The 27500-nt window shown below is 44.3% G+C and overlaps 1 protein-coding gene across 1 annotated transcript in view; it reads left to right on the top strand.

The window, feature by feature from the left end:
• Window positions 1-20347, top strand: part of HSF1 (heat shock transcription factor 1) — a gene marked incomplete at its 3' end in the record, with an annotated part of 430139 nt that extends 409792 nt beyond the window's left edge. The window contains exons 11-12 of the mRNA XM_086948174.1: window positions 15968-16073; window positions 20282-20347. Coding sequence (XP_086804300.1) covers window positions 15968-16073; window positions 20282-20347 — 172 coding nt within the window. The remainder of the gene's footprint in view (window positions 1-15967; window positions 16074-20281) is intronic.
• Window positions 20348-27500: the final 7153 nt, after the last annotated feature.

Here is a 27500-nt window from a genome sequence, read left to right on the forward strand (position 1 = left end):
TTCAGACGCTGATCCAACGATTCAGACCTCAGCACTCGCTTCCAGCGAAAGTGTTCATGCAGTTGATAGGCATGATGGCCTCCTGCATCTCCATTGTCCCGCACGCGAGGTTCCATATGCGTCCGCTTCAGGAGTGCCTAGCACGTCAGTGGACTCAGGCTCACGGGCAACTAACAGACCTAGTGTTGGTGAGCGGTCGGGCGTACAACTCTCTGCATTGGTGGAATCCACAAAACCTTTGCACGGGCCGACCGTTCCAGGAGCCTGTGCCACAGATTATCCTGACGACGGACGCTTCTCTCCTGGGATGGGGAGCGCATGTACTCCACTACACTGTGCAGGGACTATGGACACTACAGCAAAGGAAGATGCACATCAACGTCTTGGAACTGATGGCGATCTTCATGGCCTTAAAGGCATTCAAAGTACATCTGTGCAACAAGGTCGTGTTGATCCGGACGGACAACATGACGGCCATGTACTACATTCAGAAACAGGGGGGCACACACTCTCCGCAGCTGTCTCATCTGGCTCAGAGCATGTGGAAGTGGGCCATTCAGAGGAACATTTTCCTAATGGCAGAACATCTCCCAGGCAAAGACAATCAGATGGCGGACCTGCTCAGCAGGCACAGCCACCAAATGCACGAGTGGGAGTTACATCCATCAGTACTCCAACCGTACTTCCAAAGGTGGGGTCATCCAGAGATAGACCTGTTCGCCACAAGGGAAAACGCAAAATGCCAAAGCTTCGCCGCCAGGTTCCCACACCCGCAATCGCAGGGCAATGCGATATGGATGAACTGGTCAGGCAGATTTGCGTACGCTTTTCCCCCAGCACCTCTGATACCGCTGGTGGCACGCAAGCTCAGGCAACACTCGATGACTCTCATCCTGGTTGCTCCAACGTGGGCTCGCCAACCATGGTACACCACGTTTCTGGAACTTTCCGTGGTACCGCATCAAAGGCTTCACCTCACACCCAGCCTTCTGACGCAGAGCCATGGCGACATTCAGCACCCAGATCCGCAACAGCTCAACCTGGCGATCTGGCTCCTGAGGTCTTAGAGTTTGGCTACCTCAATCTTCCCCCTGATTGCATGGACATCATTCGGGAGGCAAGGAAGCCCACTACTAGAGCATGTTATGCGGCTAAATGGAAGCGGTTTGTCGTTTACTGTGTAAACCACGACATTGACCCGCTAGATGCTTCCATTCAGAACATCATTTGTTACCTGTTCCATCTGTACCAATGCAATTTGGTGTATTCTTCCATCCGCATTCACCTGTCTGCGATGGCCGTATACCTCCAGAATAGGCAACACTTTTCACTTTTCAAGGTCCCTGCTATCGAGGCATTTCTGGAAGGACTCAAAAGGGTCATTCCACCACGGACACCACCAGCACCTGAATGGAACCTCAATGTGGTTCTTACAAGGCTGATGGGTCCTCCTTTTGAGCCACTGCACTCCTGTGAACTTCAGTTTCTAACTTGGAAGGTGGCTTTCTTAGTAGCAATTACATCGCTATGGAGGGTTAGTGAGTTGCAGGCACTCACCATCCAAGAACCATTTTTCCAAGTACATGCTAACAGGGTGGTGCTCCGCACTAACCCTAAATTTCTACCCAAGGTTGTATCTCAATTCCACATAAACCAGACAATTGAGTTGCCAGTGTTTTTTCAAAACCCTGAGTCGCTGGCGGAGCGGATGCTCCACACCCTTGATGTTAAAAGAGCCTTAATGTACTACATTGACAGGACAAAGGACTTTCGAAAGACCAAGCAACTTTTCGTTGCATTTGCCTCACACCACAAGGGTAATGCTATTTCCAAAGCTGGTATCGCTAGGTGGATCGTGAAATGTATTCAGATCTGTTACGCTAAGGCTAAACGCACTCTCACTATTCCACCAAGAGCCCACTCCACCAGAAAGTTGGGGGCCTCTATGGCTTTCCTTGGGAACATTCCCTTAGAGGATATTTGTAGAGCAGCCACATGGTCTACCACACACACTTTCACTAAACATTACTGTGTAGACGTGCACGCTAAACAGCAGGCAGCTGTTGGTCAGGCTGTTCTCAGAACACTTTTTCAAACTGCTGCAGCTGGCACGGGCGGCCGCCAATAAGAGGGGGACTGCTATGTATTCTATGCACAGATATGAATTCAGCAGCCCACATGCCTCGAACTGCAAATGCTACTTACCAGTATGCATCTGTTCTTGGCATGTAGGGCTGCTGACATTCATATCGCCCGCCCTCCTCCCCGGCGCCTGTAGCAGCTGCAGTATTCATATACATATATATGCTCATAGCATGGTCATCACTCACATAGTTCACTCCATCTCTGCCAATGGCTAAAAACAATCTGGGGATGGAGGCGATGCCCATGCGCACTGTAGTCCAGGGGAGGAGCCACCTATCTTGTGATACTTCGAAGACTCTTCCAGGACAACAATGTGCAATCATCAGGACCCAACACTAGGCGGCGATCTATGCACAGATATGAATGTCAGCAGCCCTACATGCCAAGAACAGATGCATACTGGTAAGTAGCATTTGCATCTTTGCTCTTGTGGTATTTTACTTATGCTATCATTCCATGTTATGTGATAATATATGCATAGTCTAACATGACTGCAGAGCGACATTACTTCACAAATGTGCATATCTAACTGCTAGCTATTCTGTTTCAGGCATGTGAATCTATGAAAGACACCCAAATACTGGATAAGAAATGCGTTACTTACCTGTAACAGCAGTTATCCAGTATTGGTGTCTTTCATAGATTCACATGCAACCCTCCCGCCTCCCCTGGAAGGACTCACATCCCTCTCGGACAATATTACGCCAACCTAGCTGGGTGCGTACGAAAATCTGAGGGACTGAGGCTCCTCCCAGGAAGGTTCTAGAGGGAGGTCGGAGCTGATTGGCTGACTGTGAGAGTTTGGTCCTTTTTACATAAGGACAAAGAAAGGCTACTAAGGGGAGGCCCTTAGGCCTATTTTCTCTATGTATGTCTATAGGACATTACTTTTTTATTTACCGGAGGCTCCCGTCTCGACGACGGGGAATGATTCAGGCATGTAAATCTATGAAAGACACCAATACTGGATAACTGCTGTTACAGGTAAGTAACGCATTTCTTTTGTATTGTACACTGAAAACATTAACATTAAGGGATTACAATCGGTGTTTATTTGTTCTCTTAAAATAATAGAACTCATTAAGTAAATATATGTGTGTGAGTGAGCGTGGATGTTTGTCAAACATATTACCTTAAAACTTTTGAGGTGATTGTTTGCGCCCGTTAGTTAAACCAGGTTTGCTTTTGTCGGTGACCTTACAAATCTTGTACGGTACTATGTAGGAATTTGAAAAAATTACTTGCAAAGAAAACATACATTGCGCATTCTCTATGGATCGTTACTTTTGCCACATTCAGCAAAATTGGACTGGTTACAGTTTTTGGATTCTCACCCTGCTGAGGGTATTCCTGCATAATGAATAAAATATCCTGACAATAGTAGACCATCGACATTGTTTAGATTTTTTTAATCTCAGCCAATGAGTTGATGCTCCTTAAACTCCACCCCCAGCGGTTATGATCCTGATAAAAATGTTAGCTTTATCTCCTGGATCCATTGGGTTTATACATTTTTCATGTTTTGCCCGGATGATATTGCTTCCTCTAAGGCTACCTGATTCTGTACTCCGGTCTTTGCTCCTATCAAAAGCCCTCCATTTTTTCTAATGTTTAGTGACTGAAGTGCACAAGCTCTGCCCTGTTTAAAAAGTGGAAAAGCAAGGTCTGCATGTGTGTGGGTTGTCCTGTAACCTAGTGGCTGTGCCTGGAACATTTTCACAGGTTGTTAAAAAGAGCTTTGCGTGCTGCTATGGGTATATCATTCATGGCTTGTGCTGTTCTGCCCCTTTTAATAAATTGCTACGTTTGTAGTGTGTTATGTGGATTTGAGCCTGCATCTTCAGTCGTTAAGTGATTTCCTGAAGTAGGGTCTTGAGTTTTTTGCAGCTCTATCTTTTTCCTCCTTTGGTTTAGGTTGCTCATGCCGTAGTGCTTCCGCTTTAAGCCATGCACCTCGCGTCACGGTTTGCAGCTTTCTCATTTGGGCTCGTATGGCCTAAGGCTGCTTTCATAGAACCCTTTGTTTTTGATGGCGTAGCACTGCCCAGCTCTTTGTGCTCCTGAAACTTCCATTGGTACGAGCTGGAAATGGGACAGTGTAAGCTTTGGTCAACTTTTCCATGTAACGAGTTGATTGAATCCAAAGGTGTGTGTAATACTAACTGACTTTCAGTCAACAGTCTAACATAGTCGTTGATCACTGTGATGACTTTTATGGTGAACGCAACAAAACCACTCCTTCTCCTCTTCCGAAGCATCCTACTCACACGGTATGTGCAGCTATACCCTGCACCAGCTTGTGCGATCGACTAAAATCCACCTGCACCCACTACGAATACTGGCTCTTGCAGTGTGCAGTTTGCTCAGATGGCGCTCCTGCACATCTCCTCCTGTTCTCTGGTGCTCTTCTTCATCCTTAAACTCGATGCAGCTTCTTCTTGATGCTCCTTATACCACCCACAGTCTGAAAGACTGGGCCAGTCAGTTGTTCAGTTATTGATTATTTTAATTTATCTGATTTTTTAAAGTAGAGTTTTCCCTGGTCCTTGTAAAATAGGCATTATAATAAAATGCTGACTTTCTGTGTCTGATCTTGATGCTTTACCATGCTTTAGTGACCATTGCTCGTGGAGGAAAAGCTTGCTAGAGGTCTCTAACAGGCACTTCTGTTGGGCAGCCTGATGTAACCTTTGGAGGAAGAGCGTCTACTTATGATAATAGGAGAGTTGGAACATCAGTGGTTGAACCGGTTGAACAGAATGAAGTGTGCAGGTTGTTAACTTGCGGTCCACTTTCAGACAACAAGGTTCTAGAGATGTTAATACTCTGTTACCTGAAGCAAAGGGTGTTTAGCTTCCCATTGCAAACTGTTGGTATGACTCAAAACAGGACAGTCGGTCGGAGCCGTTTGTTTGCTGCGCATTCGAAGTAAGACCCTGTTAACACCTTGGCTGCTAGGCGTTTTCCCCTCCGGTGCTGACTTTTTTAAAAGCCCCTTTATTCATGACGAGCTCAGCTCGTCATCCGCACAGCTCAACTGTGCATCATGACGAGCCGAGCTAGTCATGAGCATCGAAAGGGTTAAGATGACTATATCAAGCTAACTCTGCATCCACGGCTGTACGAATAATGAGCGTAGACTATGGTGTGAACAGCCACGAGTTAAACAATGGATACATCCTTGTTATTTTGTTTTTGTTTTTCCCCGATAGACATGAGTGTCAAAACATGCAGGGAATGCTTATATACTCATTCGGAGAAAAAGAAACTGAACAAACTATTGAGTTGGGTGCTAAAAATTACTTCTACACAGAAGGTGATCTTACTTTTTAATAAACTAATCTGATTAGGATTGTTTCCTGTTTATATGTGTGCCCTTATTTACAGTGAAAGGATTGCCATTGGATAGGGAGTCTGTGACTCTTCTCACCTTTCTGGGCTATCTAGGCCTTAAGAGATTTTTATGTTCCTGCTGGTATAGAACCTATGGGTGATGTGGTTTATGGCATAGATTAGATTGAGAAGTGACCAGTTTCCATTTCTATATTTCATAACATGCAAATGTGAAGGTTTGACAGCGAAGTCTGAAGGCAAATTGATGTTATATATTCAGCATTTGTCAAGATTGGTTTGTTTGAAACATTTTTGGGAGTTAACATTCAGGGTTACACATTTAGATAATCTGGTGGCGACTGTTTTGGCACTAAACTCTGTGATATGTGACTATTTGCAGAGATGGGTGGAGGAGTTTGGGCTCTTCTTTATGGTATATGTCTACGTCTGAGAGTAGTGATGCACAGCTTCTGCTGAGGTACAGTGTTTGTTACATGTGTGGCTGTAGGTACACATGCTGTGCATGCTCCCCTCCTTCGAGCATTGGGCCCGGACTTTTGCACTTTGTTTTGCGCTTCAAGACCTACTCTGACTTCTCCTTTGGTTCAGAATTAATCAGCACAAAGGCTCCACCTTTTGCCTATTTTGTTTCACCATCAAGCTCAGGCATTAGGGATGCTGCTCTGAAATTAAAGCATTATGCACACTGGATTAATAACCTTGTTCTGGTTCATTTTGGGTTCTACACTTCCCTCTACCTATCCAGTGATGTATACAATCTTTCATCAAAACGTTTTTTAATAACTACCGAAATGAGCATTGAAGTTTGACATACTTTGACACACTATGATTTTGACTAGCTCTTTTCCTCTGAAATCAGTTCAGGTTTTCTTTGAAAATGTACTTATGAGTGCTTTATGGAACGCACTCCAATCTATTCCATTTGTGTCCTAGGTGCAACACCAAATAACCTTGTGCCGACCGCCACAAGATCTGCATCTTCTGCCTTTCCTCGCTTTGCAATGCAAAAACCACTGAGACACAGGCAGTGTAAAAAGTGGTTGCAATTACAAGATGCAATTGCAAAAATTTGAGGGGGGGAAGAGATCCCTGGTGCGGTGGAGGAAGAGACCCACCCTTCTCACATTTCTCCGGTCCAGGCACAAGGAGAATCCTAGGCCCTGTTCTCTGAGGCGTCTAATATGGAGGAAGAGGTTGAAGTCGTTGAGCCAGCACCACAGAAGGAGCCAGTTTCGTAGTCAAAGAAGAGGGTCACACCACACATCAGTTGCGCCTCAAATGGAATCTTAACCCCTAAGTCACCATTGGTTATGGCAGAGGACTGCTCCCACTGGAGTTGGGCATCGAGTCTAGAGACAAAGCATGCCCCATACTCCAGTGGATGGATTCGCATTGAACAAAATCCTCATCCTTTTCTGTCTGTTTGGCGCCCAGGCACAGAAATGCCTCCCTCTGCTCTGTAACTGCTACATCACTTAAACGCCGAAACCGCCACCCCCCCTGCCCAACCCCAAGCTGTTGACAAGGCCCAAAGTCTATCATGAACAGTCAACACCCAAAGGCGCTGAAGTTGATCCGGAGAGCCCTCTTGTGTCAAACGCTCTAGAGTAGTCGATCTTTGGAAGACTGGCTGCCATCCTGGACAAGAAGCAAAAGAAACTCTTTATTAACCTAGTCACTGACAAGATACCAAACTTTGGCTCCTGTAGTCATCCCCATTCCACAACAGATTCCTTGCAAGTTAGAACCGCAATCTTCTCCTCTTTTACTCAGTGAAACCCTAAGAGGATTAGACTTATGCCTTCTAGCTGAACTCTTTCAACCACTACTGTGCATCTAAACTGCTGGATCTGTTTACAGTCCCTGTGCAGGAACTTGTTTCCTGCCTTCTGCTTCTCTACATGGCTGGTCTCATATACTTCAACAAGCCTACACCTATCAGCCGATACAGCATTCCTCCAAAACAGACATCATTCATCTGTTCTCAGGTCCCTGTCATCAAAGCTTTCATAAAGGGTTTAAAGAGGGAAATTACTCCGAATGCACCACCTCCATTGGTGTGAAATTTCAATGTGGTCCTCTCACTGCTTATGGGGGCCTCCCTTTGAGCCTATGCGTGTGTGTCCCTTACAGTTCTGGTCTTTGCCCCCGCTTTAAAGGGGACTGCTTTTCCATTACAGGGGTTGGCAGAGCATGTGCACCTACAGCACTATATGCTAGGAGCAGATGGTTACAGGGAAAGTAGTATTTTCCTCCCAGTGGGTATTCGCCCCAGAAACGTTGCCGAATAGCTGAAGCTGACCGTGAACATTGCAAGGTTGATCAAGAGTTTTTACTGAAGCATAGACTGCGAGCAGAGTGACGAGAAGCAGTCAGGTACTTAGGGCCTTAAAATGAAGTGTGTGATGATTTTGCTTCATAACAAGAAGCTAGAAGAGAACTTTCAAGGCTGATTTAATGTGCTTGTGCTGTTGGAGATGAGCACGAGATTTGTGGTTGAATATACTAAGGAAACAGGTGCTTGATTTTAATTGCTTCAAACTGAAGATGAATTGACAAGTTTGACAACGCAAAAGTACGCATATTTAGGTGGCCCTGCTGTATTTAATTGGTGAATGAAGTAATGCAGTCAAGACGTTCTTGCATAATATAGCATTTACATAGATTGCTGGCACCGCCTCAGAGGGGTGCTGAAGGAACTTTAAATGTCTTGCAACGGGCTCTACTCCAAGCAAAAGCACTACTTTTTGCAGCCCTGGTACTTGAATATTAATTTCTCCTACGTTTTTCAAGTTTTACTGTAACTCTAAAATGCCAGGAATCAATTGTGAATTCTCATCTCAAGAGATGAGAATCATCTTAATCTACGATATGTGTTAGTGTATAGCCATACCCCAACTTCCTGCTGTGCTCCACTGCAGACGCTGTTGGTCTAAAAAGTGAGGCCCTAAGGGAAGTTTCCTTGTGGCTCAGTTCCCCCCCGAAATATAAAACCAAGCTATCATCACTTCTCTTCTAAGTAGGCCTACTTCTGATCTAATGGCACCACTCCGTCAAGGGCCTGGATCTGTCCTAACCACTGTTACAGATGTGCTACAAATGATAGTTCTGTCTCATTTTCACGCCTTAGAAAGTCACCTGCCTCTTGAGTAACTACGAGTTTGTTGTCTGCCCTAGTGGTGAAAGTCAGTGTCATCCTGAGCAACTACCACTCCGGTGTCCGTTCCTGGCACAGTAAATACATTATCCTTCTGGGCCCAGTGAAGCCACTTATCACACAATGCTCTGAATTGTTAACAGCCCCCAAACCAGTGTGCAGTAGGCGCTGCTTCATCCCTTCTGTACTTCCTTCTTTCTGAGCCTTGGCTAACCCAATTTGCTTTCTTACTGTTTTTTCAAGCATATTAGATGAAGCAATTTCCCATCTTTTTAGAACCTAACCACTTTATATATGTTGGTGGTGCATGAGTCGGAGCCTCAGACATTCCTTTCAATGGCCCATGTCTAGCTCCTGAAGTTATACAATCTTGACTTCCACATTCATGCTCAAAACAGTTGATTGCGTTTCTGGTTTCATGACTGTTGAGTGGACCATCAGCACATCCAGATTCATATGCAGTGGAAATATCTCTACCTGCTTAGGGGTCGACTGAAATCATGTTCATATGCCTGCTTTCTCAAATGCTCCGCATCTGTGAACACCTCACCCACTTTCTATAAATGCCAAAGCCTAGTAGTCTCACTGTGCATATGACTTATTTGTAAGCCACAAGTGGAAAGTTTTTTCAAGAAGTGTTTTATACCATGTGTGTCTTCTTCAAAGCCACCTCCCTGACTCAGGGAGTCTCACTATTGCTCCCATTGGAATGTACTGCCAGGGCTGTTACAAAGTCCTGCTTGCTTTAAAGTTACACACAAAGTGACTGACTTACATCTAGTGTGATAATGGAATTACAGCAAAACATCCTGGCAGTCCCACCCATAAGATACCTAACTGATTCACATCGGACAGCAAACCACGTATCTCACCAGACTCTTTGATCTACTGACTGCGTAGTCTGTCCATAAACCAAAAAGTGCAAACGGATGGGAGTGAGATCCTGAAAACACACACTTAAGCACTGCTCCCATCCTTAAATAATGGAAATGGGTAAAAACACACCTGTTCTAAGTTGTACAAAACTTGACCCCAACTAGAAGACTTGTAATTGTGCTATGGTTCTTCAGCATTGGCTCCTGTAGATTCACACACTGAATGCCGTCCCATGCCATTGATTCAGAAAAGGGGGTGGTGATGAACAGAGTGTCTGAATTAAGCAGACCACTCTTACCCAGTCCAAAGATCAGGGCTTGATCCATCACCGTTATTTAGCTCACTGGACCAACCCAGCTCAGAACCCGGCTATATGCAAATCAGTCTGCCCCTGGCCCAGTGCATCATGGGAACAGGGCAGACTAAAGTACCAAGCCAATTCTTCTCCAGAAAGGAGACAAGCTTCCGGGGACCGGTTTCTGGCATTTCAGCCGTCGTCGGCCCGGCTTGCTTGAATTCTGATGGAGCAGTGAGAAAGGGACTCATGTCTGAGTATACCCTGCCACACCTATAGTGGCCAAAAACGATTCCGAAAAGGGGGTGGTGATGAACAGAGTGTCTGAATTAAGCAGACCACTCTTACCCAGTCAAAAGATCAGGGCTTGATCCATCACCGTTATTTAGCTCACTGGACCAACCCAGCTCAGAACCCGGCTATATGCAAATCAGTCTGCCCCTGGCCCAGTGCATCATGGGAACAGGGCAGACTAAACTACCAAGCCAATTCTTCACCAGAAAGGAGACAAGCTTCCGGGGACCGGTTTCTGGCATTTCAGCCGTCGTCGGCCTGGCTTGCTTGAATCCTGATGGTGCAGTGAGCAAGGGACTCATGTCTGAGTATACCCTGCCACACCTATAGTGGCCAAAAACGATGCCATTGAGCAGGTGTCTCACAGTACTTGCATATTCGCAGTAGAAACAAAATAACTTATTTGCTTTAGCATCCTGTCGATGTCATTATAAAAGTTTCCATTATCCTCCTCTCATGAGATGGAAAAAGTAACTGGTGTTATGAGGCAACTCGCCAGAAAAAGGCATGATGTGATTGAAAGGTACTTGCACCTTAAAGGAGTAGTGTCTTACTTTTTAGCTTTACCGAATTCAGCCTCTATTATTGTTTCACTTCATGTCACACATCTTTCTGAGTGCATCAGGAAGTGATAGTTATGCCGTAAGATTGTTGTATGTATTCATTTTAAGAGATGGACCTCATTTTAAAAGAAGAAAACCACAGAAAATATTGAAAGCCCCGCTTTAGAAGGATACTAGTGCATGATTATTCATTTACAATTAGATTTTTAACGGTTATTGTAATAGTTATATGCATTTCTTTTGTGTGTAATGCAATAGGACAATTCTCATTTTTGACTTCAGTGAAGATTCCGCTAAGGCAAAACTAAGATTACAAGTGAGTAACATTTCCTTTACATTATTTGGTGGAAAGGGCTTCTAAGAGGTTCCAGTTACCTGTATCAGTAACCAAAACAAATTGCTTCTTTGAAAATTTCAAAGAAGTTCCCGGGCGGTCAGTCAGATTGTGGATTTTATTAGACAGAAGGCTTCAAAACCAGGCAAGCTTCTGTCTCGGCCATGGTTTCTCATCTGATCGAAAATACAAGGCTTGTCTGACTGGATAATGCAGGTGTCTATCCTAGCAGCTACATCCATTAAAGCTAGTAACACCCTAGCGATTGCCGGGCAATATGACAAGCAGATGTGGGCAGGCGTGGCTCCTTATGATGATGATCTACCTGAGATCAAAGGCCAGAACCCAGGAGGACGAAAAGGCGTCCGCTGCAATAATAGACGGGGCTATGGACATGGCGTCCATTGTTTTTCACTAAATGGCAGGTTTAGCAGTGTTAACCTACCACAGCTGGTTGCATTCAACCCGAAGTGCAATTTTGGATATTGGAAATGTCCTCAGACTGAGAGCACCTCTTTGTAAGTCCTATTAATGATGCTTTACAAGCAATAAAATCAGGTTATTGTTCAGTTACTGGAAATTCTACTTTGCTGGAGACAAGTTCCCTTCTGAGGAGCACAACACGGGAGAGGCTATCTTATAAAGGAGGATATTTATCACAGAGGTGTCAACCAAAGCAATCACAGCAGTTTTCATTTTCAGGAGGCATACTATTTAGCTTAGCAATGCACAGCATCCTCCACACTATTGTAAATAACAGTCCTGCTTGGGAGACGAAGGTCAGTCCAAGCAGGTACTACTTCAGTGGTTCCTTCATCGAGCCCACTAGGTGGAGAATCTCTGCTTACACTTGAAGATAACCCAACATCCCCAGTACTGCAAGAGGCGCCCGTTTCTGTGATTGCCAAGAAGACATTGCAACTCGTCCCCAAATCCAATCCAAATTCAGTCTTTCACTCCAAATTTTTTCATATGGAAAAAGTCACCAAAGTTGTGACCCATTTTGGACTGGCGGGTGTTGAGCGGTTATTAACTGCAACATTCCATATGATTAAGCTTCAAGAAGTTGTCCAGCTCCTCCAAAGTAGTTATTACATGACTTTGCTGGATTTGCTAGGCGCCTATGGCCAAACAAACCCCACAATTGGTCTCAAGTCAGCTCCTAGAATTTTTTGTAAATGTATGAACCATGTATCAACATGTCTAAGGAAACAAAGACACCAAATCTTCCCTTGTAGGAATGGTTCTTAAAAGACAAATAAGTGAAGTCTACAATAGGTACATGTTTGAATCTTTTTCTGCAGAAAAATACCCTAAATAATTATAACAAAACATAAAATGCCTCGTCAATGTCTTTGAATTTAGCCTCTTCAACTAGCAGTTCACATACTAAGTGTTATGTTAGATAGTTTAGTAGTAGAAAAGCTTTATTCGATTTCACAGTATATAAAATCATAAAAGCAACACGTGCATTTCTCAGACAATCAAATATCCAAAATACTGCTTGTAAAAACACCAAATACATGATTTCTATAAATTAATTAAACTTTTCCTTTTCCTCAAAATGCTTTTTAAAAAACCTATCATTATAGCAACACAGTATACATCATTTAAAGATAGTAAAAACAGTAGTGCCGGGCGGCATTGTCTCCAGGTACCTTGTTTTTTTAGGAGTGGTTTGATCCATCTAGACCTTTCCACAGCATAACATTTACAGAAACATATCACATGCAGCGTAGATTGATCTGACATGTTATCGCACCGGCACTTACAAAGAGTTCTGGACCAATCGTTCACAATAGGTAATGTAATTAGGCGAAAAAAGACACATCAAATCTAAATCTTGTCAATAAATATCTGTCAAAGCCCTCTAGAAACCAAATTAAATAAGGTTGAATTGTAAACGAGGCTAGGTGAGTTGATGTTGCAGTACACTTTTTTTTATTTATTTCTACACCTAGTCTTAGAGTTTCTAAGTGGTTCCAGCAGAGCAGCTTTAAATCCTTCCTCGTTATGTTACTCAAGGATTCAGGATGACAAAAAAACTCTGGTCTCCCCAGGTCATTAGTAAACTTACAAATGTAAGACAGCCATGGTATCCTAGTGGCCTTATCCATACCCAAGGAGTCATAAATGATGTCTCTATTTAAAACAAGGTCAGGCGATGTCCAGGCTCTATGCCATAGCAATATAGGTTGCACACTGATCAGATCGCGGACGTACCAAATGCCCAGCTCAGAGTGACAGTTAAAACCGGATGAACTTTGAGGAATAGCTAGGATAAATCTTAGGAAAGCATTTTCTACCTTTTGAATAGGTGAGGATTCGTGGATTCCCCAGACGACTGCCCCATAGATGGCTGTACTTATGCACTTCGCCTGATAGATCTTTAACAGGATTTCTGGAGGTCTTTTCCCCATTTTTTTGGCAAATATCACAAGTGCAGTCGTTGCTCCTTCAAGCATCAGAGACCTACTTTTGATGGCTGGACCCCAAGAACCTGTTTCCTCTAAAATGATACCCAGGTAGGAGAACGTTTTTGTTGACGCAATTTTCTCTTTCCCAGCGAACAGAGAACAATCTCTGTTCTTTCGTCTTCCGCAGGTCATAACAAAAGTTTTAGTTACATTGAGTTTCAAGCCCCTGTTATCCATAAAGTTTATGTATGTATCTGGTGCCGTTTGTAGGCCTATTTAGTTCTAGCCATTATCACGGCATCATCTGCATATAGGAGCGACACAATCTGCTTATGATTTACCTGCGGAGAATCTCTGACCTTAGCCACCAATTCTTTTTCCAGATCGTTGGTATATAAGGTAAAAAGAAAAGGGGCAAGTACACGGCCTTGCCTTACTCCTCGTTTCACATGAAACGGCTTAGTGCATTCTCCATTAACAACGTGTCTCACTTTTGCCCTGGCGTCTGCATAAAGTGGTCTTAAAAAAGATATTAACACCTCATCCACCTTCATGTCTGTAGAAATCTGCCATAATCGGCTATGGATTACACAATCAAAAGCAGCGCTTAGATTGACAAACGCTGCATACAATTTGCCGTCCTTTGCCTGCGTGTATTTTCCTAATAACATTGAAAAATTGAAAACCTGCTCTAATGTCCCACGACCCTCCCTGAAACCATATTATACCGGAGATAGTATGTTTTCATCTTCCACCCATTGCTGCAAACGATTCAATATGACCCTACCTGTGACTTTCATAAAGGAGTCTAAAAGGGATATAGGGCGATAGCAAGAGGGGTTTTCCCGGTCCCCTTTTTTAAATATAGGGATAATTACTGAGTCAGACCAGGTTTTAATGAAACCCAGTTTGCAGCTTGCCTCAAGGACTCGAGTAAGCTGTGGAGACCATAATTCAATCGAGTGCTTGAATAAATCGATTGGGATGCCATCAGGACCCGGAGGACCCGGAGCTTTACCTCCCTTACTTTGTTTGATGGCTTCTGTAATTTCCTTATTACTAATAATTATATTAATTTGCACACATTTTTTTGGGCCCTCCTGGTTTAACATCCCCATATCTACGATTTTATTGACCCCTCCTGGATTATAGACTTCTGCAAAGAAGTCTATCTATGAGTCTTCTGTTATCGCCACCTCAATTCTCGCCTTACCCTCCGGGCTAAAAAAAGGTGCATTGACTGCTCCCCAGAAAAGGGAACTGTCCCTTTTTAACGAGGCCTCATATAAGTTAGTCCAAGCCTCGTTTTTAATTTTACGCTTACAGATCTTTCTTGCTATACTATATTCCTTCCTGCATTTTTTTTTACTTCTTCATGATTTCTCGTGGTGTTATGCAAGGCCCTTTTCAATTGTGAGTGAGCCTTTGTACAGGTCGAATCAAACCAGCTATTCCTACAAATTTTAAAATCTCTATTGGGGCGCTGTAAATTTTCTTGAATTATCTTAGTGATATCCGCATAGGAGTCTAATATATCTACATATGGAACCTCCTCCTGCAGACACTTAGTAATTGGTATAATCGCCTCCTTAATTATTTTTATGTTGGTGACCTCCGGGTCGCTCTGCACCCATCTAATGGCGTACTAAGTGTTATGTTAGATAGTTAACAGTGGGTTCTGATAAGCACCTCTCGTTTTTTTACTCAGAGTTTCTGTAAATGATACAGCCATGTTTCTGTAAGAGTAGTTTTCTGGTTATTGTGGATTAGGTCACCAGTGGCTTTGGCCATACATTTCATGGTTGTTTCATTCCAGAGAGGTTCTGTTTAGCTTGTTATGAATTTGGGGAGCTGAAACTACACATTAAACCACAATCTACAATGAAAACTGAAAATTATATATGCTAGCCAGCCTGCCCACTTTTCACTGGCTCTGTTTTTTGATGTAATAAAAACATATATATGTATTCAGCAAGATGCAATAGTACTCATGTTAATCTAATGTAAAGTCCTGTAAATATGTGTTTAAATGCAATTCAAATTCACAATATCTCTGGCTTGGGGGAGGAGATCATTTATTATTTATACATTCAAAGAAGTAATTAGCAGTTGGAGCTCTTCTCTGATAGCACTAAGGCATCTTAAGCGAGTCTGTAACACACCAGTGCTTCCCTTTTTGTCTTGAGTGTCTCTGTATGTTGAAGTTTCAGGAAGAATCTGAAAGTGGTTGCACTGTTATCATATAGTCGAAACCATGGCACCCGTCCCTGGGAATGAAGCAAGAAAATAATGCAAAGTGAGGCTGAGACTGTGTACTCTGAAATTAGGACAGCATTATGGGAGAGGTAGTTAAATACCAGCTTTATATCAACAGCTGCCTTTCGTGTTCGCTCTGTACTGCGATAAAAGGTGTCCAACATTATTAACATTCCATGTGTGTATGCATGCTACTTTGTGTTATCTGCTAAAGATAGATTTCTCTTTTTTAAGTATTTTCAAATGTAAAGCCTGGTTTCCTTTGTCTTAATTCAGGAATGAGCTGAATGACCACCTCGACACCATGGATTCCAATCTGGACAATCTGCAGACCATGCTGACGACCCATGGCTTCAGTGTGGACACCAGTGCCCTGCTCGATGTATGCATCTCTGCTCACCTGCGTTTCACTGTTTACCACCTCTGCCACCCTTCATTACCAGCTACATATAGGCAATACACTATGCTCACTATTCCTTCCTTAGTTGATTCACTCTTTCATTGTTTTCGATATCTTAATTCTCCAAGGTTCAGTTGTGTCCCTTGCTTCCTCCATTTTATATTGAACCTCCTAATCTTTCATTTGATTTGCTATTGTGATGATTATCAGTTTAGCCAACTATTAAAGTGCATATTTATTTATGTATTTTTCATTGATAATCCCTAGATTAGCAACACTTGTTGAAGAGTCCAAGATTGAGCACACGACACTGCTCATTGCTAGGCACTGCTAGTAGAGATGACTTAGAGATATCCTGCAGTCTGTAAGCACAGAGCTTTCCTCACATCTATCCTGCTCTCACCTCTAGACTGTAAGCACTAAGCCTGTCTCCCTTCTCTGTACCCTCTGCCGCAGAGCTTACTCTAGTTAGTAATTACTGTCACCAGCAGAAACCCTGAGCTCGCCTTGTGTCTAGAAACACTTCTAGCAGCGTTGACACCAAGCTCACCTCTTCTCTGTAAGCAGTGATTTTGCTCTTCTCTTTTTTGTAAACACTGCTACTAGCCATTGTAGCCAGTGTCCAAGCACCGAGCCTGTTGCATTGGCCTCGATTTCGACCACTCCTCTTGTCTGTAAGCTCTGTGCATTACTCCTCTCTGTAAACACTGCTTCGGAGCTCACTTCAAGTCTGTAAACATTGGTATTAACGCTCAGACTATTTCTAACACTTGGCTTACCTCCAGTCTTGAAGTGATTAGCTCACTTTTAGTCTTTTAATTTTGATGTTTCTTCCAGTACTGTCTCTGAGCTCACTCCATCTCTATTCATACAGTGAGTTACCTGTGCTTATGCTGAGACCTCTTCCAGTTTATAAACAAACAGCCCAAATCTGTAAACACTTACCAACTAGTCATTAAATGTGTGTGGCAGAAACGGCACTTTGCTTAGCTCCTGTTTTTTATACTTTGAGTTTACGTCCAGTTTATAAATTCTGGTTCCTGTAGTGAGCTTGCACTCAGTATGGAAATAATGGTAAACACATCAACTGTCCGGTCACCAAACGTTTCTTCCAGTCAGTAAACATTGCTTCTGCGTACTTTTTAAAGTCTGTAAACCTCAACCTCCCCTTGATTCTGCAAACACTGCTACCATCATTGATGCTACACTCGGCCCAGTCAGTGAATTCAAAACAGTGTTGAGTTAACAATCCTCACACAATTACCTGCATTAGAGAAGAATTATCTTGTCTCTGAACAGTTCTTCCTTCTCTGACAGTGGGCTCCCATACGGTATGTAAACACTGCCATCTGGACGGACACTGGACTTGCCTCCTTTCTGCAAATACCACCACCAGCACAAACCATGCTCACCCTCTTCACTGACGCCAGGTTCACCTGCTGTCTGTAAACACCAGCACAAACTGTGCTCACCACCTGCACAAACTGTGATCACCATCTTCACTGGCATTAGTCTCACCTGCTTTCTGTAAACAATGCCTCCAGCACAAACCATACTCAACCTCTGCAGTGAAGTTAAGCTCACCTGCTGTCAGTAAACACCAGCACAAACTGTGCTCACCACCAGCACAAACTGACCTCACCACCAGCACAAACTGACCTCACCACCAGCACAAACTGTGCTCACCACCTGCACTGACATTAGTCTCCCCTGCTGTCTCTAAACACTGCCACAAACCATACTCAACCTCTGCAGTGATGTTAGGCTCACCTGTTGTCTGTAAACACCAGCACAAACTGTGCTCACCACCTGCACTGACATTAGTCTCACCTGCTGCTGTCTGTAAACACCGCCACCAGCACAAACCATATTCAACCTCTGCAGTGACGTTAGGCTCATCTGCTGTCTGTAAACACAAGCACAAACTGTGCTCACCACCTGCACTGACATTAGTCTCCCCTGCTGTCTGTAAACACTGCCACAAACCATACTCAACCTCTGCAGTGATGTTAGGCTCACCTGTTGTCTGTAAACACCAGCACAAACTGTGCTCACCACCTGCACTGACATTAGTCTCACCTGCTGTCTGTAAACACCGCCACCAGCACAAACCATATTCAACCTCTGCAGTGACGTTAGGCTCATCTGCTGTCTGTAAACACCAGCACAAACTGTGCTCACCACCTGCACTGACATTAGGCTCACCTGCTGTCTGTAAACACCAGCACAAACTGTGCTCACCACCTGCACTGACATTAGTCTCCCCTGCTGTCTCTAAACACTGCCACAAACCATACTCAACCTCTGCAGTGATGTTAGGCTCACCTGCTGTAAACACCAGCACAAACTGTGCTCACCACCTGCACTGACATTAGTCTCCCCTGCTGTCTCCAAACACTGCCACAAACCATACTCAACCTCTGCAGTGATGTTAGGCTCACCTGCTGTGAACACCAGCACACATTGTGTTCATTGCCTGTACTGACATTAGGCTCACCTGCTGTCTGTAAACACCAGCACAAACTGTGCTCACCACCTGCACTGACATTGGTCTCACCTGCTTTCTGTAAACAATACCTCCAGCACAAACCATACTCACTCTCTGCAGTGACGTTCAGCTCACCTGCTGTCAGTAAACCCCAGCACAAACTGTGCTCACCACCAGCACAAACTGTGCTCACCACCAGCACAAACTGTGCTCACCACATGCACTGATATTAGTCTCAGCTTCTTTCTGTAAACAATGCCTCCAGCACAAACCATACTCACCCTCTGCAGTGACGTTAAGCTCACCTGTTGTCAGTAAACCCCAGCATAAACTGTGCTCACCACCAGCACAAACTGTGCTCACCACCTGCTTTGACATTAGTCTCACCTGCTTTCTGTAAACACCACCACCAGCACAAAACATACTCGACCTCTGCAGTGACTTTAGGCTCACCTGCTGTCTGTAAACACCAGCACAAACTGTGCTCACCACCAGTACAAACTGTGCTCACCACCTGCACTGACATTAGGCTCACCTGCTGTCTGTAAACAGCACCACCAACACTTCCACTGGGTTCACCTTCCACCTGTAAACACTGCACTACCGCTGATACTGGCTCAACTCCTTTCTGTAAACACTGCCACCAGCACTTACACTGGGCTCTTCTTCTACCTGTAAACACTGCATTGACACCGGCTCAGCTCCTGTCTGTAAACACTGCCACAAGCACTTAGACTGGGCTTATCTTCTGCCTAGCATTGATACTGCGCTCACCGCCTGCACTGACATTAGGCTCACTTGCTGTGTGTAAACACTGCCAAGACCGCTGGGCTCACCTACTATCTATAAACCCTGAAGTTGCACTAGTACGGCACTGACACTGTCTCGACTCCTGTCTGTAAACACTGCCACAAGCACTTAGACTGGGCTTATCTTCTGCCTAGCATTGACACTGCATTGACACTACGCTCACCGCCTGCACTGACATTAGGCTCACTTGCTGTCTGTAAACACTGCCAAGACCGCTGGGCTCACCTACTATCTGTAAACACTGTAGTAGCACTGGTATGGCACTGACACTGTCTCGACTCCTGTCTGTAAACACTGCCACCAGTACTTACACTGGTCTCAACTTCTACCTTTAAACACTGCACTGACACTGGCTCAGCTCCTGTCTGTAAACTCTGCATCAGCACTTACACTGAGCTCACCTTCTACCTAGCATTGACACTCCACTGACACTGTGCTCACTGCCTGCACTGACATTAGGCTCACCTGCTGTCTGTAAACACTGCTACTTGGCTCACCTCTTAACTGTAAACCCTGCACCAGCATTGATCCTATGCTCATCTCCTGGCTTCTTTACACTGTGGCTGCACCTCCTGTCTGTAAACACTACGCAGCACGCAACACGACTTGACATCTGTTAGCACTGCTTGCATCTCGTAAACATCAGCACTTGCTGCTTCTGGAACCTATAAACACTTGTATTGATAGGAGCACTGACTTCACCAAGAGCCTGCATCCCATTCTGTAGTCCATAATCAATAACCGTGCTTCCAAGTTAGCATTCTAGGGGTACTCCTTGGTATTAGTATCCTTAAATGTGCATTATTAATTAACCTGGCATTGAGTGAGAGAAATCCTACTGGGCCAGATGGTTTGTCTTCTCATTTGTGACATGTGACCGTTTTCTTTGTAGATGTTCAGCCCTTCAATGAGCATGTCTGACATGACCCTTCCTGACCTGGACTCCAGCCTCGCTGGGGTGAGTACCTGCTTCTCTTATTAAAATGGTCAGATTGCTGCAGCTGAGCTCTTAACATGGAATACCCTTCATTTCCAATATACTTTGATTGGTTGTGACTTTATCATTGCTTTGGGATTATTTATTTATTTATTTATTTGTAAAGGGCAACATGCCCGTGGGCGTCTTGGCGCTAAGACTCACTGATAGCCTCAAAAACTCAATTTACAGTTTTAGTCATGCAGAAAGTGCAAGTGGAGAAGAACTTATTGGTCAAAAAGCCACGTCTTCAACAATTTTCTAAATTGTAGCAATGTGGGAGTGGATCTAATTTCCAGTGGAAGAGTATTCCAAAGTCTGGCTGCAGCATTGGTGAAGGATCTGTCTCCCCAAGTAACTGTCTTTGTTCTTGGCACAATAAGACAGAGAGCATTTATTGACCTTAGTTGTCGAGTGGAGCAATATAACATGAGCTTCTGCTTCTGAAACTTCGGCCCTAGCTGATGGATGGCTTTAAAGGTGATACACAGTGTTTTAAATGTAATCCTATTTTTCACCGTCAGCCAGTGATAACTCCTGATTGCTTGTTTAATTGGTTTATATTTGGGGGTACCAGACAGCAGCCTTGCTGCCGCATTCTGGACCAGTTGTAACTTGGCAACCACCCGAGCTTGGGCATTCAAGAATAAACCATTGCAGTAGTCCAAGGCGGACAATACTAGTGAGGTCACCACCGTTTTTCCTCCATTGTCTGAGAGGAATGGAATTATTTTTCTAAGAAGTTTGAGCTTAAAAAATGCTGTGGAGGCTACTTGATTAGCATGGTTGACGAAGTTGAGTCTCTCATCAAAGATAACTCCTAGATTTCTGACCTTCTGCACCGGAGACGGCAGTACTCCTAGCAACGGAGGCCACCAGATTGATGACCAGATAGGAGAAAGTTTACCAAAAATGATCACCTCCGTTTTCTCGGAATTCAATTAAGCATTATTTAATTCGTGGAACCTATGCCCCCTAGACTTTAGAGAAAAGAAAATGTTTGGTTAGAGGTGTTATGTTAACTGGATTGTTACAAACTTTGTAGGAGTGTGGCGAGTTTGCTCCTTATCGTCGGAAAATAATGTCCAACATGCAGTCTTTCATTAATTCCTAAGCCTACATCATTCCCCCATGCCAAACTAGGGAATCCCCTGGTAACATTTTCTCATGGCACGGTTGAGATGCACGCAGGTAGTAGTTCTGCATTGTTAGTAAGCCAGCCACCTCTGATGGTAAGTATATGCAAGCCCAATGGCCTTGTAAATCTTTCTGGGTCAGCCCATGCTTACACACCACTGCACTGCTTGTTTTGACCTTATTCGAGCTAGGCTCTGAATATCATGTAGCCACCTAGACTTTGAGATGCTCTTTCTGAGAACCATGCACAACAAACTGAGTAGCTACTTACCTGAGTGCCCTAGAAGTTCTTCAGGGCTTTGATAGTGGTAGGAGCGAGCTATGACAATGCTACTGTCCAATCACTCACTATTGGAGTCTAACATTCATTAGGGTGGATGGCTTCTGAACTCCAGGCACCCAGACCCAACTACAGTCAGGAAATCTATTGTGCATTGAGAGAGAAGAATCCCTGAGCAGAGTAGTGGCTGCTTGAGGCTATTGCTTCAAAATGTATAAACCTTTTCAGGATAGTTTTTGACCTCAAGGATGTGCCATATTTGGGTCAGAAACAAGCCCGGTATGCTCCAGAAATGTCAGTATGTGGGTTTTGACGGTGAATGTCACTCGACTTATTCTGGTCTCCTAAGTGAACTTAATTACTTTCTCGAGCATTGAATTCCTAAAGTTGTTAACCATTCAAAAGGTAAAAATAAAAAAACTACAGTTTTTTTCTGTAAATCTCTAGTTTTCAATCCCTCCTCATTGACCAAAAATGTACTGTGCCACTGGACACTGTAAGCATCCTTGTTAAAGTCCTCTAGTTGAGCATGTTCTCTTTCACCACCATCCCCTTCCATTGTTGAGAGCTGCTTTGCTGATGACCTCCGAAAATGTTCCTTGTCTACCTGGTCAATGGAGCCTGGCTAACAACCACATCATAAGATGGCCACCAGCTATGAAGGCTGCTCTTTTGTCAGCAGTGGGTCTGTCAACAACACTGGTGTCGATGAGCAGCTTTATTGGCATGGCCTGCAATTTCTGACATCAGACGGAGACAGATTTTCCCTATCAGTGTGCCTGCTCAGCATCCAGTTTCGATCATTTAGAACAGTGAGGATCACCAGGGCACCAAGGGGTCTGCATGTGTACAGAAAGGAATATTCCTTCTGAAACTGGAAGCCTAGTCTTTTTTTTTTCCAGTGGTGCTGGGGATGAATGTCCTGGTGACGGAGTGTACAAATGGGATTGAGGGGTGCAAGTTTGAATTTGGCAGGCCATTTAGTAGGGCACTTTTATATTTTTTTAATGAGAAAGGACTAGTGTTGTTTTGCAGCGTGAATTCTTTTCTGGATTCACCTGCTGTGCATCATTCCGCCATCTAGTGGTTGGGTCCGGAATTGTCTCTTTTATAGGTCGAGCAGACCTTACTCTCAATGCGTGAGCATTGAGAGTGTCTGCTTCAGACCTTTTGTCGCCCGTATTGGGAATGAGTTGGGAATGAGGACACCAATCTGTTACGAGCGTTTTTCCTCGCGGGAGCGCGCGTCTGATACCTGCGCATGCGCGGTGAAGCCCTGGCTCTCACACAGACACAGGCAGACCCACCCCTCTGCATGCACGCACGCACACACACAGGCGCAAGCCCTCGCTCACACACAGACACAGGCAGCCCCCACCCCTCTGCATGCACGCACACACACACAGGCGCGCGCATGCACACGCAGGCACACTATCCCCTGCCTCGCATTCTCTCAATCACACACAGTCACGCATGCGCACACACATGCACACGCACACACGCATACACGCATACACACAGGCCTTCACATTAGCCCTGGCCCCCCCCTCCCCTCCCACTCACCGGGCTCTTTCGGCGTGTTCCGTGTCTCCTCTGCAGCGCTGGTCGGAGTCGGCCGGCTTCACTGCTTCCTCGGCGGCGGCGGGCGGAACTTCCTGCTGGATTGCAGGCCCCGCCCCCGTCTCGGCCAAAAGTGCCTGACTTCCGGTTTACACAGAGCAGGGCTGCGGCGGTGATTTCGAATGCTCATTAAGTTATTGAATTTAATACTGCAAGTTAAAGGTTAAAGTGATTTAACGCTCCGTGAAGGATACGTTATTGAATATAATACAACAGTTTGCAAATGAAACTGACACGGAGTGAATTTATGATACCGTGTATTGAATTCGGAATTGACACGGAGTGAATTTCAGAAACTGGAAATTGATACTGACAGGGTGTATGTCACATTTTACGTTTGTAAATTAATGCTTACGTAATTGAGTGAAAAGTGAAGCGTATTTTCAATTGAAGCGCAATTGGAACTGATACAGTTAAAAGCCTTACGTTTATAGATTTGATACTGCACCCTAAATTGAGCTGCAAAGTGATACCTGATACTGTTAAAAGGCTTACGTTTCTGGATTTGATACTGCACCCGTAAATTGAATTGCAAAGTGATACCGCTGATACCGCTAGTAGATCGCAGATAGATATAACACATGCTATAAATTCTTTGGTGCTAAATCAAATTATAAAATATTTAAGTGTTATATTGTGAAATTTTAAAAAACGTTAAGGAGCATCCTCATTACTCATAGGAAAATTGATTTAATTGTGCACAAACTGATGCAAGGTTTATTTTTTTCTTTTCATTAAAAAGTAATTGGTGCATTTATTCTGTCTGTTTACAAAATGGCAACTACTACAATTAATTATATTGGAGGGAGTGATAGTAATGCTGTTGTAAACAAAGCCAGTTATGAAATACAACACATATTGCATTACAAATGCTATAGGTGTCACATTTGCGAAAGTTATAACTATTGGCATTGTAAATGACAAAGCTATTAATTTCGCTATTTTCAAAAACAAAACCTAAATAAAAAAATTGTCATTTACAATACCAATAGCTCAAACTTTCCTAATGCGAGACCTATTGCATTGCAAATGCTTGTTTTCTTTTGTTTTGGTCGCTCTGGACCACCATTTGGTGTCCGGTACGTCTCCTGTATGACGTCAGAAGGCATCCTGGAGGTCGACATACGTGGTGGCCATCTTCAGATTCTTTTTTCCGCCATTAGGTCTGGAAGCAAGACGGGAAGCTACAAAGAAAAGTTTGTTTTCTCGAGAAAACTTCAAGATAGGATCGATGAGAAGAGAACAACCACCAACGCAGAGTCGTAGACTGAAGCACAGCGGCCCAAATATTTACTACACCAGAGGACCACACCGGGCCACAAAAGGCGATGTAGGGGCCATGGAGAAGACCCCTTTTAAATTCTGCCCTAAGTGCCATCACAAGTACGCACAGCGGGATCCACACACCGTGTGCAACCTCTGCCTACCCAAAGATCACCAGGATAAAGACTGTGCAGCGTTCCTGCCAAAGACTTTTTTAAGACACGCCGAAATCAGAGACAGGCCTACTACGCCACAATGTCGATGCCAATGAAAAAAACCTTCCATGAGCGAAAAGGGTTTTTCGAGCGACAAAGAGGAGCATGCAGCTCCTGTGGAACCCACACATGAAGGATTGGACGTCAAGGTTATAGAAAAGGTTGCCGAAAAAAGACGTGCCGAAAGGAAGGACAAGGAATTGAAGAAAGACAGACTAGGTAAGACAAAAAATGTGTCGGAACCGAAGGGCCACGAAGTAAAACAAGCACTGGCGTTGCCAATAGGTTTCGCATTTGGAAAGTTGGAGCTATTGGTTTTGTAAATGACATTTTATATTTATATATTGTTATTGACAATGCCAATAACGATATATAAATATAAAATGTAATTTACAAAACCAATAGCTCCAACTTTCCAAATGCGAAACCTATTGGCAACGCCAGTGCTTGTTTAAAACGAGTCACGCGCCATTGAGTCACAGTTTGTATTCATGCGGTAACATCAAATATTGCATTTATGCGGTAACATCAAACATTGTATTTATGCGGTGACATCAAACAGCTCCCCTCGCACAGGGGCGATCACTGCCTTCGTGGCTGGGGACAAGCAGATGGTCTGCCTGTTACCTGAATGCCTGTCTTTGACGCCTCATGTTTAGCCTGTATCTGATACGCATTGCTGGCGATGACAGCTATATTCCTTTAATTACGTCTACACCCCCCTTTTACCCTAATGATTCTCCATATCGACCAGTGCCGCTCTGGCTGGTCAGTCAATATCTCTTTGCAACAAATATCTGCGCGTGCTTTTTCTCGCAAGAAGACTGGTGCACGCATGCATCAAACACGTTTGTAATAAGACATCGGTCAGCTCTGTTAGTCCCGTCATATGTGATTTGGACAGAGGGACATAACTTGACTTCGCGCTGTCTTCCAGCCTGGACATTACAATACATGGGAAGGCAGGGATGGACTTTCCCTAGAAGTGGGTGCCTCCCCCGGAGTCACGTGCTCCCGTTTTGTTTTGAAAGGCTCCCTGACTCAGTACTTCTACCCAGATGTCAAGCAAATGTTTTGTTTTGTGCGCGTTCGCTTTTTTTGTGATTGGTGATGGGGATGGTGGGCGGGGGGAGGGGTTGTTGAAGGGATCTAGGAGAAAGGGAGAGACAATTGCGGTGCTGTGCACGGATGAAACATCTTTTGTGAATAACACCAGCGCCAAAATCCGTTCCTAATTCTCCGTGTTCACTGCTAAGCCCTTGCTTTTTTTCTCTCCCTGTCTAGAGGTCTAGAATCCGAGCATGCCGTGTTTATGAAAAAGTGCAGCGTAGGTTAACACAGTGCCATTAAGATTTAATGGTGGAGCAGAGGAATTGTGCTACTTAAATTAGTGCATCAGTGGGACGTTTCTTAGTGAATGTAATTTAATGATTTTTACACACTGACTCAGATTTTATAAACGGAGGTTTCTTTTTTCCCAAGTGATACATGTGAATCGTCTGCTGGAGGATTTCCACATTCACAAATCTGACTTAATTAGGATTGTTTTCGCTAATTCCTTTAATGCTTCAGGGTGACTGCCCAATGACGTCCGCGTCAGTCATGCATGTGACAATAGGGTGATGTAAAATAAGCGTTTCACATGGGACACAGTCCCAGAAATATGTGAAATGCGATGACATGGGGGTTCCCCGTACTGGAGCACCAGAGCTGTTTTCATTCAGACATGCATCTTCTCGTCCGCCCTGCATAACGATAAAAAAAAATTCCTAGAATACAAACCTGTCACGTCCACTAACGAATGACAATCAGGCTCCAAGCAAGTAATCTGCATAAACCTCTATTAAAATGAATTGCAATCAATGCGAGTTTGGGTGTGTAATACCTCTCAAAGCTCTTGAACAATGGCATTTAGATGCCAGATTTACGTTGGTGGCGACCTCGACTGCAGAAGCTGTACGTTCGAGAAGTGTGAAGACGGCAGCGAGCAATGGCGCTATCTTTATTATCGTCGGTTTGGGGGTCTCACCGTAGCGTGCTAGTAACCAGGGTTGTGTGACTAGAGGGAGGCCAGTGGTGGTGGTGGGGGTGGGGGTGGGTGGGGAGTTTTATCGGCTTCGAAACCTGCAATGTGACCACTGGCCCTTGGAGAACTGAAAGAGACATCAGACCCCGCTCGTACCAAATGCAGTCTGCAGATAATGATACAGCTGATGAAAGGTGGCAGCAGGGGCCACGGGCAGTCTAGGACACGAGATGGAACAATGAAGAGGCAGAATTTTGGGGGTAGAAAGACACTAAACCACTGGATAAAAAGAATGCGAGCGAGGGGAGAACACGAAAGACAATTAGAGACAGAGAGAGGAAGGACAGTGGTGGGAAAATAGAGAGAGTGAGAAGTAGAGAGAAAGACACATTGCGACAAGGGAAGAACAAGATCGAGAAACAGATCGAGCTAGACAGTCGCGCTGAGAGTAGAGAGAGAAAGAAAGAGTGAAAAAAAGCGGGAGAGCAAATGGAAGAGACACAGGACAGAAAAAGCGAGGCATAGAGAGAAAGAGAGGGAGAAGCGGAATGCGAGCGAGGGGAGGAGATGTGTGGCAGGCAGATGCGCGGAGGG

This window comes from Lissotriton vulgaris, unplaced genomic scaffold, assembly GCF_964263255.1.
Source record: "Lissotriton vulgaris unplaced genomic scaffold, aLisVul1.2 SCAFFOLD_1542, whole genome shotgun sequence".
Lineage (NCBI taxonomy): Eukaryota > Metazoa > Chordata > Amphibia > Caudata > Salamandridae > Lissotriton > Lissotriton vulgaris.